This window comes from Corvus moneduloides, chromosome 2 (genome assembly GCF_009650955.1).
Source record: "Corvus moneduloides isolate bCorMon1 chromosome 2, bCorMon1.pri, whole genome shotgun sequence".
Classification (NCBI taxonomy): Eukaryota; Metazoa; Chordata; class Aves; order Passeriformes; family Corvidae; genus Corvus; species Corvus moneduloides.
The window spans coordinates 38,097,568-38,112,993 of NC_045477.1; the positions used below are offsets into that span (position 1 = coordinate 38,097,568).

Here is a 15,426-nt window from a genome sequence, read left to right on the forward strand (position 1 = left end):
CAAGTGGAAATGTCATCAGTCTAGTTTAAGTCCAGCTTTCCTTCACTTTCCAGATGCCAGACATCCAGTGGAAAAAGGCAGAAGAATGTAGCTTGCTGTCCTGTTGTCAGGAATGCATTCAGTGTGGCCTGACCACAGCTTTCAGAGTGCTAGCTGTCGTGTATTCTGTGGAAAGGCAATCTGGGGAATTGATGTTAGTGCAATAGAAAGGTCTGTGTGAAAGAAAAGACATGATAAAACCCAGAGTTCCTTACTGGTACTACTCACAGAAAATAAATATATATTTGTGTGTGTGTGTGTGTGTGTGTGTGTGTGCATACATATACTCGTGTAATTCCCTTCGTTACATTATCACTCACTGATGGATTACTGTCATTGCAAGAACTGTTCTACCACTCTGGGGAATCACAATCTGTATTTTCCTCAAAACCGCTGGATGAGGTGATAAAAACAGTTGTTTCTGTTAGCACACTCATCAAAATTTTCATTTCACGGGTGTCAAGGAATAAATAGAAGATACAAAATCGTATCACATTAAACACCTAAGATGAGCTCTATTCAAAGTCATAATTTGGCATTGTTTCTGTGACACCTCAAAGCTTAACAGTGATTTGAATTTCTAGGAATGTGTTGTGTAAAGGAAAATTGTTTCCTGTATAGAAAGATGCACTACAAGTAGTTTTTAAAAAAAGGTTGTACAAAGACTGTAAAATACTGCTACAGCATAGCTTACCTGTCTTGTTTTTGACTCTAGGTTGCATACACAGCATTGTTTCCTGAAGACATTCCATCAAACAAAGTAATTCTTAAAATCAGCGCTAAAGATGCTGACATTGGGTCCAATGGTGAAATTCGCTATTCTCTTTATGGTTCTGGGAACAATAAGTTTTTCTTAGATCCAGAAAATGGTAAGATGACAACCAGATGTTTCTGAATAGCCTTAATCCCTCAACATCTGAGTGCTGGTTTCCTTACTTAGGTTACACTTGGCTTTCAGGTGGTCGTTCCAGTTTTGGCAGGTGTGGGTGAGCATTTGAATGGTGGAGGGAGAAAGAGCGATGTCTTTGTTGGTCAAGTTGGTTGTTATAACTAGAACAATGGATATTGATCCTTTTGTTTCCCTGCAGACTTCAAGTTAGATCAGAGATTTATCATAGAACCACAGGATATTTTGGGCTGGAAGAGAACTTTGATGGTCATCTAGGCCAACTCCCTTGCCATATGCAGAGTCATCTTCAAATAGATCATGTTGGTCAGAGACCCATCCAGTTAAAAGTTTCTTGGGCAACCTGTGCCAGTTTTTCACCACCCTAATCATAAAAATTTTTTTCCTTATATCTAATCTAAATCTACCCTCTTTTAATTTAAAATCATTCCCCTTTGTCATATCACAGCAGGTACTGCTAAAAAGGATGTGTTTCTGTGTCTAGGAGTCTATAAATCTTGAGAGAGACAGAAAGACTTGGAAAAACATGGTGGCGTTCATACGGGTAAAGCTGTAGGCTGCTGTAAAGCCACCATGAATGGCTTGTCATCCCTGCACTCATATGGCACCTCACTTTTTTGGGTAAAGAGGAAGGGAAACTGATGCTACTGTGAGTTTTTAATCAATTCATTGCAATAAGCAATGTTGGTTTTGTTTCTCTTTCCTATTTCTGGGAAACACATGATTTTGAGACACTTAGGCTGTCTAGAATTAGTGATGTTGCTGCAGTAATAATGATAGCTGCTGCTTTTAAACAATTTCAGGTGAGCTGAAATCTTTGGCCCCTCTCGACCGAGAGAAAATCCCTGCCTACAACTTGGTTGCCCGAGCCACTGATGGTGGTGGCAGGTTTTGCCAGTCAGAAATCCATCTTATTTTAGAAGATGTTAATGATAATCCACCAGTGTTTTCATCTGACCACTACACAGCTTGTATTTATGAGAACACAGCCACTAAAGCTTTGCTAACAAGAGTCCAAGCAACTGATCCTGATGTCGGTAAGTGGACAGCATTGCAAAAAATAATTGATGTTCATGAAAACTCCGTGGGTTGTTGGAATTACTATGCAGATTCATTTTACTGTTGCTAAATTTCATTTTCTCCTCCTCCTGCTTCTTTATCTTCCCCATTTCTTTCTCTTTCTTTACATCAAAATGATTGTGTCTGAGCTTGACATAATGGTGTTACAAATAGAGAAGCATTGCAGCAGCCACAGAAGCATGTAGTCTTCTCTTGATCAGCAATAGCTATGTTTAGGGGAAAATGATCGTTTGGGGGCTAAATTGTGACTTTCTTCCTTCCTTCAGTGGTCTCACCTCTTTTCTTGAGCCATGATTTTCAATACCCATGCCTCTATTTATGCAAATAATATCGTTACATGCCACAGGGACCTATACCTGATTAATCACAGCTTTTCTAGAGTTTTATACTGCAATAGCTCCCATTTGTTCCAGCTGGTTACTTTAGCATAAAACTATTGTACACTGGGAATGTACATTATAAATGTTCTGGTTATTTAACTGCACATTCTTTGAAAGTGTAATAGTTTATTATATGAATATCTTAGCCTTGAAATCTGGGCCCAATTATAAATATTTAAAGGGGGGGGTCTTTTTGCATAATACAGCGGTAAAACCTACTGAATATTAGAAAATTTTTTAGGTCATTCACTTGAGTTGAAATAAATAAATCCCTTAGTGTGGGTTTTTTTTTTTTTCTTCCTGTGTTTTGGAGATGTTTTGTAAAAACAATGGCCTGAGTAGTTTCACGTAATAAGCAGATCTTTCATTCAATGAAAAAAAAATATTTTTCTTTTCCAAGTACAGTGCATGCTGGAAGTCTCAGTTATTCGTGAGGCTGATAGTTTGGATATACAGGAATTCATAAAGGAGAAGCAAACATTCATTAATGTATCTATGAAGAGCTGCATTATATGCCGTGGTTGAAAACTCACTATTAAAATTATGATACTGTCCTGCAGTGAAAAGCCAATTACTGGTGGTAAACTACTGAACCATCTGAAGAGACAGTGTTGTTATTTTCCACTGTTGTATTAATTACCATTTTTCTTGTAGGTGAGATGACATTCAAGAAGAGAGGGGACACAAGTAAAATAAAAAGTTGTCAATAAAAGTTCTTGCTAGCACCAACTTTACATAATAAGATGGTTAGTAAAGAAAAAAAAAACCACAAACCATGAGCTAGTTGCTGTACCTTCCTTCTGAAACTAGAGAAGTTAAATGGAGGGATGCACATGAATGAGAAGGGGCTGTGTACTTCCTTAATGCTTAGACCTGAAAATCAAACCATACATTGTATCATTAGAGAGTGACTTTTTAAAAGTCCCTAAAACTGGATTTTGTTCTAATTACTGTTCTGTTAGTCCCTACTAAAATCACTGATTCCCTATTGCTAGATAATGAATGAGTTCAGGTAGAGTAATGTTCCCATGAGAGAAGAATATATTACTGATATTCCTGATGGGCTGTGATATTCCTCTAAGGCGGTTTGCAGGGTTATCCTGAAAAGATCAGTGGAGGCAGTAATCATTATACAAATAAATTTTTAACATCTAGGAAACATCTTGCGATCAGTCTTAGAATTTGCCCACTCTGCTTTGGGCTTGAAGGGCCATGTAGTATAAGGACAGGAGCATGAAAATTGAAGCCATTGAGAGAAAACTTGAGAGAAGTCCCTTCGTGGTCCACAACTAAACACAGTTTAACAGAATCCTGAAAATACTGTGGTTGGGCACTGTTGGATAATTACAACAATTTCCAGTTATGAGAAAAATAGTGTTATATCTGCCTTGTGCCTTTGATATCTGTTGAAGTTTCTGATCTCATAATATCCTGTGAAATTACAGGACTGAACCATAAATTTCTGTTTAATATATTTATGATTTGGATACATACTTAGAAACTGGACACACTGAGGGAGAATTGTACCAGCTGGACACACTGAGGGAGAATTGTGATTCTTCTTCAGTGTTTAACAGAAGAAAACAGCTTTAACTGTTTAGTAGCACACAAGTTTATTTTCCATAACCTCTACATACAGCTGGGGATCTTAAATTACATGGTCTCCTGAAGAAGAGAGAATATACATAAGTCTATTTGTTAGGATATTTTAGTAGTTTTAATTGAAAACAATCCTTTCTCCCATACTGCTGCGATTGGAAATTTTTGATATTTCCACAATATGGTATTTGCTACTTACTCACCACCAGCAGGTTTGGAAATGTTCAAACTAAGAAATGAAGGCAAAATGCTGGTTTTACATTTTTTCAAGAGGTTCACAGGAAGCAGTGAATTTTTCACCTCCCACTGTCTCTAAAGCAAAGTGCTAAAATTACTCCATTTTGTTCAAATTAAGGCACAAGAAGAGCTGGAGTGAATTCCGAGGTGTAATTACCTGAGCAAACCCATCAGACAACTACAATATCACCCTGTTTCAAAGGAATTAGGGTCGTGCTAGGGCAGCAGCTCTGAGGAAAACTACATGGGACTTTGTGGCAAGTATGATGTTAAAAATTTGATAAACTTCAGAATAAACGTGGAGCCCAAACCTGAGGTGCAGGCACATACTCATTTCCAGTGCTGCTTGTCTTTTCTGCATGCACAGTGAGTTGTGGCCTCGCTCACACAGTGCAAGAATGAATGACAGCCTCATCCAAGCTCAGCAGTGCTTTAAGCGATGGTTAAATCCTGCCTCACTTGCAGATGCTGTGCTTTGTGAATGACCTCCGTGCTCAGGCCTGTTTCCAGGATGATTGATGGTGTAGTCTACCAAAGGCATGAGCACTTACTGCACTAAAAATGAACAGTGCATTATCCATCCTTCTGCAGTCTTCTTCATCACCACTGGGGCATCAGATCAGCCATCCAGATCTGTAGTCAGTTTAGTGATTTCACTGACCGATTGATTTTTTTTTTTTTCTGGGTTTATGATGAGTATGAGGTTCTAATTCTGCTCAAAATGGGAATAGCCTTGTCAGGCAGCTCTGTCTTGCCTGCCACTGCGTTAGCCTATGTTTAAAGCCATGGCTGGTAGTCATCAGGCAGATCCTCCCCATTCCCTGCACAACCAGCCAGTACAGATGGACTGGGCAATCTTGGAGCCAGCACCTTGCTTATATTGCGTGCAGCCAACAGGCAGGAGAACACAGGCATGTAGGTAAAAAATTGGCAGGAGTGGCCTTTATTTGGTTGCAGAGTTCATGGCAGTGTGCCGACTGCCCTGCTCTGTGTTCAGCTGCCCCTCACCCCCAAAGCCCTTCCCCAGCCCAGGGCCCATGCCCATGCATCACACAGGAGCTGTGGTAACGTGCATTCTGCTAGAGCCATCTGGTATCCATGTTTTGGTTTGGGAGGGCAAATCTAGGAGCTTCTCAGAGTCACTGATGAGACTGATCTGCTTCTTCCTTGAATAGCAGGCATCTTGTCCAACCACCCCACTCAAGCAGGACACCTACAGCAGATTATCTAGGACTCAGTCCAGATGACTTTTGGCTACCTCCAAGGATAGAGAATGCTGTTCTCCAAGGATTGAGTGCTGTGCAGCGTGAGCATCCTGGAGGTCCTCTGGGAATAACCAGAGACCTGCATTGTGAATACAGAAAACAGTGTAACATCCTCACCATGATCTGTTGTACGTTAAAAGAAAGTGTAGTTTGGGGAAATACCCTCCCATATCTTACAGCAGATTTAATAGCACTGAGTAATGCAACCTAGAAAAACAATAAGCAGTGTGCTACTTTATTCAAAGCGTTTTCTTGCTTTTGTGTGTAGGTTGCCCGGAGTTTTAAATGTGTCCCAGCTTCTGCGGGGCTTGTAGCCTTGTGAGCAGAATGGTCTAAGGTTTATTCACCAATTCTGAAAGAAACATGCAGGTAGTTTGGGGGTCAGTAGATTTGAATGGTGAGCCTGGATTTCTGTTCTTTGTTCTTAGCATTTGAAGCTTTGGTACTTAGGTGGATGTGGGAGAAAAAATGGGTGTTGAAAACCTAATTCAGGAAGCCAGGGTAGGATCTGAGACCCTCCCAGAGATATGTTTATACAGCCAGGTTATATGGGTTAGTTGTGGTTGAGTTTGATTGTGTTCTTTAAGCAGTTGTATAGAGTTAAATATTATTTGGACCAGGGTTTATGAGAAGGACTCTGTTGCGTGGAGGGCTGTGAGCCCTTGGCACAAGAGCCCTCTGCACTCCCTTGGAGGAGAGAGGCCTCAGGGCAAGACGACCTTCCCTAGAGATAAGCAACCTTCCTCTGGGTCATGGTGACAAAGTGAACCACTCCCAGCATGCCTTGTTTCTATATGGCAATAGCCTGTACCGGTTGGTTAATTGGTTTCTACCCTACCCCCTGCCTTTCCCATAAAAGCCCCCTGTTTCTGCCCTTCAGTAGGGAGCCTTTGTCCCTGGCCTTCCCTTCACAGGGGCTGCTGGACAATAAAAGCTACCTCTGTGGAACTGCTATGCGAGGCTCCTGTCTCTCTGTCCCCAAGTTTGCCTTGGGTGATGTCACAAAGGGCTGAATCACAGGAGCTGGAATCACTTGTAGCTGAGAAATCGCTAGACTTCCTGAAATCACTTGTTGCCCAGGGAAGCCGGTCAGCAGCCCTGGAAGAGTTGTTCTTTGCAGGACGCTCTCTCTAGGAAGGTCGTGGCACACCGGGTTGCCCACCCCCGGCCCCCTGATAACAACACTGTTGTCGCCTGATTAGTGTATTTGTGTTTAATCTGGAGAGTTTAAATCAATCAAGTCTCTAATCAGTCTGATTCTTGGTGCGGGGAGCTAATTATTCACCTTTTCGCAAAAGGTGGAAAAGCCTCAGCAGAAGAGACTCAGCCCTTCTGGGGGAAGTTGTTTGACCCTCTTAGGAGGAGACTTCTGCTTCTGAAACCCAAACTTCTCCACCAAGAATAGATGGGGAAACTGGCAAACTGGGGTGACAGGAGTGACATTTTCTTTCAGCTTCTGATGGAAAATTTTATCTTGGATTTCAAAGAAATCTGTAACAAAACTGATATTTTTCCTGCAAGGTTTGACCTCACTGATTTTGATGTTTCAATAAATATTTGCTTTGTCCAAAAAAGCCCGAGCCCCTACCATGTGTGCTCACAAGTCAAGTGCACAGGAAATAAGAAATGTCTTTTCTAGGGAAGAATGATAATATGACTTCTCCTTCAGGTTTCAGCCAGTCCAGCTTAGAGTGCACCTACCTCCAAGAGGATGGGGAAGCAAGCATATTTTATCTTCTTTTTCTTCCTGTCCTCTCTTGGTGTCAATGAGAAAAAAAGGAGAAACAACTAAAGCAATAAAAATGAACTATCTATCAGAAATAGCAACCAGGGAATATCGATAGTTCTCTGAGGTTTATCACTGGTTTTTAGAAAGTGGCATCAAGATGCTGGTGAGCCCAGCACAGAAAAAAATCACTCAGGCTATTCAGTGGGTCACCACTTTCAAGAATACATGCATGGAACTAGAGTACAGACTTCAGCCTTATCAATGGTGGGCTTTGGTCTTGAAGGAATTAGGGCAACTGAGCCTGTTGCAGTCACAGCTGCCTCACAGCTGGGCTTGGGGAAATGTAAAGTGTTGCTGGGTGAGGTTGCAAAAACGTCAGAGAGAAGTGCAAGACAGTCATAGCTTGATTGGAGAGCAGCTCTCTGAATGATGTGTAATGGTGAGTAACAAAATAATAGAAATGCTAAAGCAGATACTGATTTTGGCATTTTCTGGCAAACGCAGTACACAGCAAACCTTTGCTTTGCGTGTTTGTTAATGTTGGGCATATCCCTTAAATGGGATCTAAAACTTCTGGGGCATTCAGGATCTGAAAAAGACGAAAGCAGGGATCAAAATATGAATTAGAATAACAGAGATAATAGGAGAGAAGATTTACTAAAACTCAGCAGCCAATAGGTAGTTAACTTCGGCAGTGAGGCCAGCTAGATGGCATTTTTGACTATTGTCTGAGTTTTTGTAAGATAAATATTACAAGATCCTTTACAGAGGATGACTCAGTCTCTTTAAAATATACATGGTGCTTCCTATATCTTCACCCACATCGTTGCCTCACAGACTTTTAAAATAGTACCAGGGTTAGGGCTCTAATGCAGGATATGAAGGAGATATGAATTATTAATCCCTTTTACTCTAGCAATCCAAAACCTCATTGCATGAAGTAAGGGGTGTAGGTGAAGTAGGGAAGCCTTTCCACTGTCACTGAAGCTGTTTTCAGAAAGAATTCAGGAATCAGCCAGGGAAGAAAAAACCAACCAATCAATCAACCAAAAAACAAAACAAAACAAACAAAGAAAAAAAAAAGAAACCCACACAAAAGGCATGAGTGAGCATTGCTCTATAGCCTAGTGAGTGACTTGCTTCTGGGCTCTGTTCCTCAGAGCTTATTCAATGAATAGTAATAGTCCATGATGATGTACCCTTGTACTCCTTCTCTCTGGAAAGGTGTTTGTTGTGTAAAAAAATAATAGGCTCTTTGCAGTTTAGACAGTTAGGAGGTAAATAAACCTGGGGATTTTGATAGAAAACCTCTATCAAAACATTCAGCATGACCCTGTTGAATCCCTCAGAGGGCCAGATTTTTAAAGCTTCTGGTAGGTAGTCAGGGGAATGCAGTCACCCTCCTTGCATTAAAATAATGAGATGTGTGTATCAAGATGACTAAAAGCTAGTTTGTGCTCAGCAACCGGCAGCCATCAAACCAATCTCATTTCCTTCTGCAACATGTGAGGAGGCCATATAGAAATAAATACTATGGGTGTTAATGGCTTAGGTTTAGTGAGTTTATTGGACATTGTACTGCACAATATTTTTATGTGCAAGCCAGGGAAACATGGTCTGCACCAAACTGTTATCAGGGGAGTTTGTAATAACAATTACACTGGAGGGGTAAGTTACAAAAGCTGCTGGGTGCAGCATGGCTCCTATTTTGATTCCTGAACACATAAGTAGGCGTAAGGACTGTATTGCTAAATGTCAGAAAGCAGAGTGGTGCTGCAAGTTTCCCTGGATAGTGTCGAAGCTGCAGTTGTGGTGTTTAACAGTTGGATAAGGAGTATGGAAAAACGCAGTGCATGTCATCAAGATAAATGACATCCTGTGTTTAGGCAAGAAAACCAAGTGCACTGGTGGTGTTTGGGTACTGACTGACTGGGCAGCAGAACTGCAGAGATGCAGTTGTATCACTGTGACCCATGGGCTGAAGGTATTTATACTTTCCTAATAGTGTAGAAAGGCAAATACAAATGAGTTGGGTAAACCAGAGTAATGCTGGAAAATAGAAGTAGTTCTTTCTGTTTATTTGGTGTTGGCAAATCCTGCCCTGAAAGGCTGTGCTGTTTTGGGTACAGCACTTCCAAGAAGATGTGGGCTACATCTTCCAGGAAGATGTACAAGATTGACAAAAAAGATCACAAGTGTGGAAGAAAAGTCAGGAAATACCGAAACAGTTGAGAGGGCCTGCCAGGGAAAAAAGAGTTGAGATGATAAAGTATAACAGTCTTTAGCTGTCAGGTAAGTAGCTCTGAGGAAGGAAGTTGACCCTTGTTCTTTCTTTTTTCCCCTTGTCTTTTATTAATTTTATTCAATCTCGGCAAAAAGTCCGAACAAGATTTTTAGTTGTAAGAAAAGAGAGGCACTGAGGTGTGTTATCCAGGGAGGTTATGCAAGTTCCTGATCAAAGGATAGGCCTGTGTTTGGGGATAAATTGCATCCATCTTGTCTTTGTGCAGGGATAAATTAGATGACCTCTCAAGATTCCAGCTGTCTTTACAGTCTCTCATTTCTAGTAGTTTCTTTAATTTTTGAGATTTCCAGGACATTGGTAACAACATAGAGGCAAAGAACTAGATGAAAAACTGTACCTCTTGGATTATGTTGACTGAATAAACTCTGTATTTAAACTGGATCACTGAAACATACATATGTATGTGTGCATGTTTATGTATATATATATATATACACACAGAGGCAAATTTGAGCACAACTGTTTATATAAATATGGTGTATATGTATACATATATAATACAAACTATTTGAGCACAAGTCTGATGAGGAGTGGCTGGGGGAGCTGGAGTTCTTTAGCCTGGAGAAAAGGAGACTGAGAGGGGACCTTCCTGCTCTTAACAGCTACCTGAAAGGAGCTTGTAGTGAGGTAGGGTTGGTCTCATCTCCCAGGCAGCAAGTGAAAGGACAAGAAGAAATGGCCTTAAGTTTTGCCAGGAAAGGTTTACATAGGATATTAGGAAAAATTTCTTCACAGACTTTAGAATAGGCTATCCAGGGTGGAATTATTACCCCTAGAAATGTTCGAAATGTGCGTGGATGCGCTGCTTGAGGACACGGTTTCGAGCTGGGTCAACAGTTGGGCTCAATGATCTTAGAGGTCTTTTTCAGCCTTGATGGTTCTAGTCATGCTTTTATATATGTATATATGGTTTTTATCTGTCTCTACACATGCATTCCACTGCTTCTGGTTATGTTTCTCTATGTTGCCAGCTGCAATGTGTAACCCTAAATCAGGTATAGCCAAAATCCCGACTTCAGGAAAATTGACTTGGGAGCACTGAAGAAAACAAGTATACATGTCAAGTGATGTAGGCCAGTACCCAGGGAAATGTAAATGTCTGATAGGAAAGAGACAGAGGGTGAGCCAACCATCCAAGTCCCTACCTCCCACTAAAAAAGAACACCTGACCCAGCTGAAATGAAAAGCAGGGTTTGAGACACCCACGGATGGTATCACACTGCTAACAGTTTATGCCTCCCCTTTCTGTCCAGTATTTCCCTTCAGTAAGGGGTTGATTATCTTCACCTCTGCCCTGCCCTCATCCCATAGTACCCTGACTCCATTGGAGCAGTGGTGTGAATAAAGGCCTTTGGTATTAAGGCTACTTTTTTCCCCTCAGAAAAGGGAAAACCAGTGAAAGCCTCTCTTGGTAGCGGTGTTATGGATTGAACTCAGCCAGGTTGTCTGCTTAAGTTGTAAAAATCACTTGAAATATCTTCCCTATGGGGCTATATATTCTTCTACAGTTCAACAAGGTACTTCAGGCAGGATTTCTCTTTCATCTCAAAATGATGGAGTAGAGTACTATAAAATCTGGTTTAGAATTCATCTTTTGTGTTGTTTGCTGTTAACAAAGTTGTGGACTTTTATCTTCTAGTAATTGGCCTTGTGGTTAACATTTGGGTAGTCAGGAAAGGTCATAGGTACACACCAGTGTTAATCATCACACCATAAAAGAGGCAAGAGGAAGCACAATAATCAGATAGCTTGCTTTCTATGTTTGCAAATACTGCTAAAATGAAAAATAAATTTTTTACAGCTTGCTTTCTGGTCTACGTCTTGTTTGTTTATTTTTAATACTTGCTATTACTTTTCTTTGCATAGGTTTTCAAGATGAAAATGAGCAGATGACAAAGTTAATCATAATTTTTCAGACATAAACAAAAATGAGTGGTCTAGCTGTACTTGGAGAAACACATTAAATAATGAGTTCAGGGTGGCAGATTAAAACAGGAAGGAGAAACACTATATGTGGCCTTTAATATGTGTAACTTTTACTTTATGTGTGATGCATAAAGGTATTGCCCACTGCAGAAACTTACTGTCATTTGGGGATTATGTCTGTTGTGTTAATGCTCAGCCTTTTAATTGGTGTCAGTCTGGATCAAAATGTGTTATAACTCCACAATTTTCAGTTGAGTTGGACCTCAAATCCTGTGTTCAGTTCTGGGCCCCTCACTACAGGAAAGACATCGAGGGACTGGAGCGTGTCCAGAGAAGGGCAACGGAGCTGGGGAAGGGGCTGGAGCACAAGTCCTGTGAGGAGCAGCTGAGGGAGCTGGGGGTGTTTATTCTGGAGAAAGGGAGGCTCAGGGGGGACCTTCTCTCTCTCTCTACAGCAGCTTAAAGGAAGGTTGTAGTGAAGTAGGAAACCTCTTTTCCAAAGTAACAAGCAATAGGACAGTAGGAATGGCAGCAAGTTAAGCCATGGGAGGTTTAGACTGGAGAGCAGGAAAAATTTCTTCTCTGAAAGCATTGTCAAGCACTGGAACAGGCTGCCCAAGGAAGTGGTTGAGTTACAGTCTTGCAAAGTATTTAAAACGTGCAGATGTGACAGTCAGGGATGTGGTTTAGTGGTGATCTTGACAGCGCTGGGCTGGCTAATCGATGATCTCAAAGGTCCTTTCCAACCTGAATGATTCTGTGATTCTGTGCTTTATACAAGAAGGGTATTGATATTTTTGAATTATGAAGCGAAGTTATTATATATTCCTGATGCTATTTAAAGTAGTAATGACATAGGAGCTGTCATGATGTGACATTCAGTGCGTGCTCCTTTGTTTTAGTACTGAAGAAACCAAGAATAAAAGCCTATTTGAAGAATGGCATTTGAGGTACTAGGCGGGTGTATGTTTCACAAGCTCTTCACACCAGAGATTTGGCAAAGGGCAATATTCTATCATATGCTAATACAAGTCTAAATAGAAAATTTGCTACCTTATTCATTTATTAAAAAAAAATGTACTGCAATCCTCGTATTGTAATAGTGATTCCTGCAAAGGCTTTCTGTCTTCAAATATCTCATGTTCGTGATTGGCACCTTAGAAATCTGAGAAGTTTGAGTAAGTGAGTTGACACAACACAGTTTGCAAACATTAATCCCCCAACAGCTGTAGGCAAGCAGTGTGGGAGGATTGCTGTCTTTACCAGTGCAAGAACCATGGCATTGAAGCAGTTGTTTCCACAGAAGGCATCTCTTCTATAGTCACAGCAGAATTTACCATCACCTCTGTGGCAGAGATGCCACTGACACCCGCTGGTGTGTCAGGAGAGGGTAGCCTCTGGACTTAAGAATTTTGAATTTCAGTAGAAATAGCTTCCTACTTCCCCTTTGCCTCATGCCCATTTCTCTTCCAGCCTTGAGAAGTAACTGAGTGGAAAAGTTGAGTGGAAACAGCTATTGATGTAACGCAACACTTTCTTCAAAGTACTGTTTCTGCCACAGTTTTTCAGTGATTTTACCCCTAAGAAGCAAGTATTTAATTCCACCCCTCAAAACGCTCTGTGAGAGGGTCAGCATGGGGCTAAGATCTCCCTCTGTATTTCTCCTTCTTTTTTTCTCCTTTCAGCATTTGGGCCAAAAGCCACCAAAGGTTGGTACCTGTATCCCAGCTCAGATCTTCTGACGTGATCATCTGTCTCTCCTTGCCTAAAATGGCGCTTTCACCTGTAAGAGCTTTTCTTTCACATCCCGTGGGAAAAATAAGATTGTTCTCTTCATCATACCAGACTGGTACAAGATAACATACATCTCTGGAACTTCTGTATTCCTCTCTCATTTTCCAGGAAGCAAAAATAAGAGCAGTTACTGTCAAGATTTTACTTTCTCTGTTTCTGCCTTAGAATCTCATATATTAGAGTGAGCAACCAGAACACCATAATCTATATCTGATTTTTCTCCATTGTAGGATCACTAGAAGTAACTTGCAAAAACATTATTAATATTTTGTTAATTCATGGACATCCCTTTTAGGAAGTAGAATACAAGAAGAGGGGCTGGATTATATGTCAGGTTGCATTTACTGGAGTTATCACATCCTGTGCATAAACTCACCGTCCATGGTGTCACATGCACCAAATTCTCTCTCCCCATTCCCCATTGCAAGATACCCTTGCTGAAGTTTGGTGGTGTTTCAAGGCACAAGTCTTGGGTTGGCCATCTCCTTTCTAGCCATTTGTGCCCTTAAAGACTGTGGTATCTGAATCTTCTGTGTTGTGCCCAGGTGTGCTGTAGTGAGTATCAAATGGGGAGTTTGTGCCAGAGAAAAGTGCAAACCGGGCTAAAGCTCTCCTGCAGTCACAGATGTGTAGAAGGTGTGTGTTAAGGCCCCTGCCTCAGGGAAGTGTTTAATACTGCTTAGAAACTGGCAGGCACCAAGAGTGGCTGGTGCAGAATACTAAGTAGTTTTACAGTTAAAACTTGTGTAAGTTGGGTGTTCAACTGCATGCTCTGAATCGGGGGGAAAAAAATCCCATTTTCCAGCATCCCTGAGGATCATCTGTAATTACTAACTCATTAATTGTTATAGTCGGGTGTGTCCTTTTTTTGTAAGTGGAAGTTCATGGAGGATGTCTAGCTGAAGGAGAGCCTCCCCAGCTGGAAATGTAGACACCTCCAACCATTCAGACCCTGAAAATCTTCCACTTTCTAGAGGGCTTTACTCCTTTTTCATGTTTGTCAGTTGAGTTAACTGTCAGCTGACAGAGTGTTTGGATGTGTGTATCAAGAGACTAAGGGAAAGGGTAAATGTGCTGTGCAGCAGCTGTAGGGTATTCAGAGCCTATGTGTTTCAGCATGAAGGAATCTCCAGCAAGTTCATGGGCGGAGCTCAGTTCCTCCTCTGTAAGACAAGAGTCACCTCCTTGACTGCCTTGCTGTTTTGCTGAACTTCTTTGACTTTGTATTTTTCACATTTGTGATACCATAGTGGATAGAGAGGCTCTGCTGTGATTAAAAAACCAAAACAAAGTAACACAAGAAACCTAACAGCCTGGTTCACTGCAATATTGCCATTTAATTTGTTCCGTATTTTAAAGACATTTGAACCTTTTAAATACACTCTGGTATCTCAAGCACTGCATAAAAACTTTATTCTCTGAAGAGCCAAAAAGTAATTCCTAACGCCCTTCAAGCAGGGACTGGGACTTTGTAATTGCTCTAGCTTTTATGTGTGTGTGATTGAACAAAGAGTCTCCCAGCTCCCCCTTGTGTGGATGCTCAACTCCTGCTACATCAAGCAGAAAACAAGTGTGATTTGTGCTGCTTTTGATCAGACATTTCTACAATGCTTTGCTGCTGGAAAGCAGAATAATACTGTCACAAATTTTAAATTAACAAAATATGCCTAGGAGGGATTGGTAGCTCTTGTTCATATGATTAATGTCAGGCTTGTAAAGTCTGTTCTCCAACAAAAACAACAGCAAAAGCTCAAGTGAGAGATGTTAAAAACAGAGACTCTCCATTTTAGTGGATCTTTGTGTTTTAGTTATAATCTCTTACTGAAGCACCCAGGACAAAATCACAAAATCAACTCGCATCAAGGGAGTTGAATTAGCTTATATCTGTGTTCACTTTTAATTAGATTTGAAATGGCTACCCCACAGTAGTGCAGAAACCAAGTCAGTACCATCCCCTCAGGCCTTATTACTGACAACGACCTTAGCATGGATCTGCATATTCAGCAGTCGGGTGGATAAGTGCTTTATATTGGGAAAGATGGGCAGGATTTTAAAAACATGGGATATCTTTGTACAACTCAATTTTTGCTCTCAGTTTGGGAGACTGAGGGACTTTCCTTTTTAAAATGTTTGTATTCTGGCAGGAGTTTTTTGATGCAGCTTTT

General features: G+C 41.0%; 1 protein-coding gene across 11 annotated transcripts in view; it reads left to right on the plus strand.

Moving 5' to 3' along the window:
- The window catches only part of FAT3 (FAT atypical cadherin 3), a 408,107-nt gene that overhangs the window by 337,282 nt on the left and 55,399 nt on the right, over nucleotides 1-15,426 (plus strand). For all 11 annotated transcript variants that reach the window (XM_032099136.1, XM_032099146.1, XM_032099135.1 and 8 more), the window contains 2 exons: nucleotides 755-908; nucleotides 1,750-1,983. In XM_032099136.1, the coding sequence (XP_031955027.1) occupies nucleotides 755-908; nucleotides 1,750-1,983 (388 nt within the window). The remainder of the gene's footprint in view (nucleotides 1-754; nucleotides 909-1,749; nucleotides 1,984-15,426) is intronic.